Source organism: Rosa chinensis, chromosome 4, assembly GCF_002994745.2.
Source record: "Rosa chinensis cultivar Old Blush chromosome 4, RchiOBHm-V2, whole genome shotgun sequence".
NCBI classification, from domain to species: Eukaryota; Viridiplantae; Streptophyta; class Magnoliopsida; order Rosales; family Rosaceae; genus Rosa; species Rosa chinensis.
Window position 1 is genome coordinate 12,826,948 of NC_037091.1, and position 6,022 is coordinate 12,832,969.

General features: G+C 39.0%; 1 protein-coding gene across 1 annotated transcript; it reads left to right on the forward strand.

The window, feature by feature from the left end:
• The first annotated feature begins 209 nt into the window (after positions 1–209).
• Positions 210–5,697, forward strand: LOC112197574 (probable leucine-rich repeat receptor-like protein kinase At5g63930). Its single transcript, XM_024338308.2, has 3 exons — positions 210–894; positions 1,376–4,373; positions 5,027–5,697. Exons 2-3 carry the CDS (start codon positions 1,436–1,438, stop codon positions 5,449–5,451), a joined length of 3,363 nt encoding a protein of 1,120 aa, XP_024194076.1. The 5' UTR covers positions 210–894; positions 1,376–1,435; the 3' UTR covers positions 5,452–5,697.
• The last annotated feature ends 325 nt before the right edge of the window (positions 5,698–6,022 follow it).

A 6,022-nucleotide genomic window follows, 5' to 3' on the forward strand; every position in this document is an offset into this window, starting at 1 on the left:
GTTAAGCAAACCACTACCTGATATAGATAAACAAATGAAAATACTGTTTGCCAAAAAAAATATTAAAAAAAGGAAAAAACTTGCATTAGCTTCATAAATAATATTATAGTGAAGATAATTAGGATAGAAGCAGAATCTTGTGTTGTTTTACTCTTACCTACCAACTCAATCAACTAAATCCCAGAAGCTTTTAATTTTTCCAAACAAAACAGAATTCAAACTTTTTGTTGCCTAAAAAGGTTGTCACAGTTCCCCTCCTACTTTTCTCCCAAGCACTAAAAAACAGGGGACCCAAGTCCCCACGACTCTCTCTTCTTCTGCTTCTCTTCTCTGCTCTACAGTTAAGAGATACAGATACTCTCTCTCAGTACACATCAGACTCTCTCTCACTACACATCAGAGTGAAAGCAACATAATCACACCATGCTTTGTCGGCCATTAAAGCTTCACCCAAAAGCTCTGGCACCTTCTCTTTCCTAATTCATACACTCACACCCATCATTCCTTTTTCCCTCTTCACAACAACACTGTGCCATAATCACAAGGGACTTGCGGGCTCTGCTGCTGCTTTTATCAATTTTGATGGGTTATTGCTGTTTTCCGCAATAAAATATTCCCAGCAAGATCTCTCTCTCTCTTTTGTTTCTGTTCCACACTTTGCACTCTTGAGTTTGTTTTTGCAATAAAAAGGTGTGGCCTTTTTTGCTCAAATCTTGGCCTTTTGGAGCGGAGATCCCCCACCATTTGCTGCAAAAGGCGAGCTGGGTTTGTCTCGCTTTTGGGTCTTGGTGCATGATCCCACGGCTTTCAGCTTGTCATTTCAGGGACTCAGTGCCCAAGTGGTGGCATCTTGCATTATCTCTTTTTTTGATGAGTGATCATGGACTTTGGGAGGTATGCTGCTAAAGCTTTAATCTTTGCAGTCATTGGTTAGTTTTTTTCGGTTTCACTTGTTTTCGGGGTCTTGGAAATTGATTCTTCACTCTTTTCTTTTATGTTGGTTTTCAGTTTCAGTAGTTTACTGAATTCATCAGTTACTGTGTTATTAGGTCCTCTCATTTCTCAAATGATTGGTTTATTCATCACTCTTGTGTGTACTGTGCTGTTCTTTCTGTTTAGCAGTGTGAATTTGATGTAGGTGCTTTATGTTATTTATTCATATAGGTTGTTTAAGTATGTGAATGGTGAAGTTTGTTTTCTCAAATGATTTAGTTGATCTCTTGATATAATTTTATTTTGAATTCTGAGACTGCTTAATAGTAGGCAACATTTTTGAGATTTTTATTCATTTTGCAATTAAACAGTATTGTACTTGATGCTAGGAAAGCGATTTAGTTATACTGCATTGCAATCTGAAGTAGCTATCGATTTGCAGGTGCTAAATTATTTAGATATGTGGTAGTTGTGAACTTGTGATCGACTGAGGGTTACTAAGATGTCCAGAAAATTTGTATCAAGGAGGGCTTCGGAATTGGAGTTTGCAGGAATCTTACTTGCTCTATATCTACTTGTTTGCACTTCAGAGGGGTTGAATTCTGAAGGGCTTTACCTTTTAGAGCTGAAGAAGAGTATTTTGGATGAAGCAAATAATTTGGGAAGTTGGAACTCTGCTGATCAAACACCGTGCGGATGGATGGGTGTGAATTGCACTTCTGGTTATGAGCCACTGGTCCAAGGTCTTGATTTGAAATCCATGAATCTTTCAGGAACCCTGAGCCCTAGCATTGGTGGTTTACTTCACCTAACCTCACTTGATCTTGCATCCAATGGTTTCTCTGGAGGCATACCCAAGGAGATTGGAAACTGCTCAAGTTTGGAATACCTTTATCTCAATGACAACAAGTTTACTGGCCAAATACCTGCTGAATTGGGTAAGCTGTCCAAATTAAGAAGTTTGAATCTCTGCAACAACAAAATCTCTGGTCCTCTTCCTGAGGAACTTGGGAACTTGTCTTCACTGGTTGAGTTTGTGGCATACACCAACAATATTACCGGTTCAATACCTCATTCTTTTGGGAATCTCAAAAGTTTGGTAACTTTTCGAGCTGGGCAGAATGCTATTTCTGGTAGCATACCAGCTGAAATAGGTGGATGTCAGAACTTGAAACTGCTTGGTCTTGCTCAAAATGTTATAGGAGGGGAATTACCTAAGGAGCTTGGGATGCTTGGGAGCATGACAGATCTGGTTCTGTGGGATAATCAGGTTTCGGGGTTTATTCCTAAGGAGCTTGGAAATTGCAGTAGTCTTGGGACGATTGCTTTGTATGAGAACAATCTCGTGGGGTCAATACCTCCAGAAATTGGGAATCTCAAGTCATTGAGGAGGTTGTACCTCTACAGGAATGGCTTGAATGGAACCATTCCCAGGGAAATTGGAAATCTTTCTTTTGCTGCTGAGATTGATTTTTCGGAGAACTATTTGATGGGTGAGATCCCATATGAGTTAAGTAAGATAAGTGGTCTAAGCTTACTGTACCTTTTCCAGAACCAGCTCACTGGTGTGATTCCAAATGAGCTTAGTAACTTGAGGAAATTATCAAAGCTTGACCTTTCAATTAATCACCTTGAAGGTCTTATTCCATATGGGTTTCAATATTTGACTGAATTGAGCCAGTTACAGTTGTTCGATAACTCTCTAAGGGGTAGCATACCCCTGTGGCTTGGGCGACACAGTCGACTTTGGGTAGTTGATCTTTCAGATAACTCCCTAACTGGGAGAATACCTCCGTACCTTTGTTGGCATTCCAATCTAATCTTGTTGAACCTGGAGTCTAATGATCTTTATGGAAGTATTCCAACTGGAGTTTTGAACTGTGAATCATTGGTGCAACTTCGCCTTGTTGGAAACAGGCTTACTGGCAGCTTTCCTTCTGAGTTATGCAATTTGGTGAACCTTTCTGCGATTGAGTTGGACGGGAACAAGTTCACTGGGTCTATTCCTCCAGAGATTAAAAACTGCCAAAAGTTGCAAAGGCTTCACATTGCAGACAATTACTTCACATCTGAGTTGCCTAGGGAGATAGGATATCTATCTCAATTGGTAACTTTCAACATATCATCCAATTCACTCACTGGGCAAATTCCGCCTGAAATTGTTAACTGCAAGATGCTTCAGCGACTTGACCTCAGTCGCAATAGATTCGAAAATGCTTTGCCAAATGAGCTGGGAACGCTTTTGCAGTTGGAGCTTCTGAGGCTCTCAGAAAATAGTTTTACTGGAAACATACCAGCAGCACTAGGAAACCTCTCACATTTGACAGAGTTGCAGATGGGTGGCAACTTGTTTTCTGGTGAAATACCACCTGAATTGGGTTCTCTTTCAAGCTTGCAGATTGCAATGAATCTCAGTTTTAATAATCTCAGCGGGAGAATACCACCAGAGCTTGGAAATCTAATTTTACTTGAATTCCTTCTGCTCAATAACAATAATTTGTCCGGTGAAATTCCCAGCACATTTGAAAATTTGTCAAGCTTAATGGGCTGCAACTTCTCTTACAATGACCTTACCGGATCTTTACCTCCCATCCCATTGTTCCAGAACATGGCAATTAGCAGCTTTATCGGGAACAAAGGTCTTTGTGGTGGGCCTCTTGGTGTGTGCAGTGTAAATTCATCTCCAAATTCTGTTCCATCTCTAAATAGAGTGGATACTCCTCGCAGTAAAATCATTACAATAATTGCAGCTGTTGTGGGTGGTATTTCTCTTATTTTGATTGCTGTTATCTTATATTTCATGAGACGTCCAGGTCAGACGGTTCCTTCCATGCAAGATAAGGATACTTTGCCTCCTGATACAGATATATACTTACCTCCAAAGGAGGGGATCACGTTCCAAGACCTGGTTGAGGCGACAAATAACTTTCATGACAGCTATGCTGTTGGAAGGGGAGCTTGTGGAACAGTTTACAAGGCAGTAATGCAATCTGGACTTACTATTGCTGTTAAGAAGCTTTCAGCTAACCGGGAGGGCAACAACATTGAAAACAGTTTCCAGGCTGAGATTTTAACTCTGGGAAATATAAGGCATCGGAATATTGTGAAGCTCTATGGATTTTGTTATCACAAGGGTTCCAACCTGCTTCTTTATGAGTACATGGAAAAGGGTAGCTTGGGTGAATTACTTCATGGTGAATCTTGCAGCTTGGAGTGGCCAACTCGTTTCATGATTGCTCTTGGAGCTGCTGAAGGTCTTGCTTATTTACATCATGACTGCAAACCGAGGATTGTCCACCGTGATATAAAGTCCAATAATATTTTGCTAGATGAGAAGTTCGAAGCCCATGTTGGTGACTTTGGTTTGGCAAAAGTGATTGATATGCCTCATTCGAAATCAATGTCAGCAGTTGCAGGATCATATGGATATATTGCTCCTGGTAAGCTTTAGTTTTGTTCACTTTACTTGAATATTATTGGATTACTACATTCATTGAGAATCCTAAAAAACAAAGTTTTGATTTATAGTCTCTCTAAGATTCATAAATTCACCCCCCCACCCCAAAAATGAATTTTATTGTATTTAGTATTTCTTTGCTTACAACACCGTGAATATTCCTTATTGTAACAAGAGGAGAAAAAACCATTCAAGTATTGAATCTAAACTTTTTGTTTGGGAACCTTTTTCTAATCCTTTATTATGTTTTTCATTAGAAACCTCAAATAAGAACACAGTTGATATATTTAATTAAAAAACTTGTATATATATTAGAAACCTCAAATAAGACGCAAAGGGGCCATGAGTTAAGTTCAGAGGCTGTGTACAACAAGAGAAATTCAAATCATAGAATATATAAGGAGCTTTCTTTGTCCTCTAGGAAACTCAGTTGTAATTTTGCTTGACATCCAGCATGGTGGTTTATGTCATCTACCAAGTGCTCCCCCCAGTGGCTAGCTGTCATTCATTAACTGCATGCATTTTGAGCTTTCATTTGTTCACTAACCTCTATGCTTAGTTCTTTATATTTTTTATTTTATTTTAGAAATGAGTGATTTGTGGAATGATTGATATTATGACTCTTCCTCATGGCAGAGTATGCATACACCATGAAGGTCACAGAAAAATGTGACATCTATAGCTATGGGGTAGTGCTATTGGAGCTGCTAACTGGAAGAACTCCTGTACAATCACTAGATCAAGGAGGTGATCTTGTCACCTGGGTTAGACACTACGTCAGAGAACATTCTTTGACATCTGGGATACTCGACAGCCGGTTGAATCTTCAAGACAAAAGTATGGTTGATCACATGCTTACCGTCCTAAAGATTGCTTTGATGTGCACTAGTATGTCCCCGTTCGACCGTCCATCAATTCGAGAAGTTGTGCTGATGCTTATTGAGTCTAATGAGCAAGGAGACTTTGTGCCATCTCCAACTTATGATCTTCCTTTGAAAGACGATTCAGATCTTCCTTTGACAGATGATTCAGATATTCCATTGAAAGATGATACTCGATGACAGTATATGACAGATAGCTAGATTATTAACTCAAGATGATTTTTTGAGGTGCCGATTCTCCCTCATTATTTCCAACAACCAAATGGTAATATTCTGTACATTTTGAATTTGATTTTTTTTCTCTATAAATCTGAACTCTGTTTTTCTCGATAAAATTCTGTATTTTCTTCTGCATTGTATACAAGATACACTATAGTAAAAAACCAGTGTACAGTTAGCAGTATGGTTCTATGTGCTACTTTCTAATTGTCAAGTTATGTTTCTTTTTAACTCATAACCAGGTGAGTAATTGCATTTCAGCATGTCTTCAGCTGTTGTTCAATCTCATAAACAAAATAAACAATCATTTAGTCCAAGATCCAGACCGGTGTTTCCTGTTACTTGTAGTTATGCAGAAATATAACTGGATTCGTGCAGATATAATCTGAAATGCAACTGATCAAGTTTCAATGATTTAGTAAAGGGCGGTACACATTAAAGCAGAAAACTGCCGGTTAGAAACGCCCAAAAGCATGTTGCCCTAACATAGGAGACACATTATTACAATTATGATTTCTAAATTTGCGTCGAA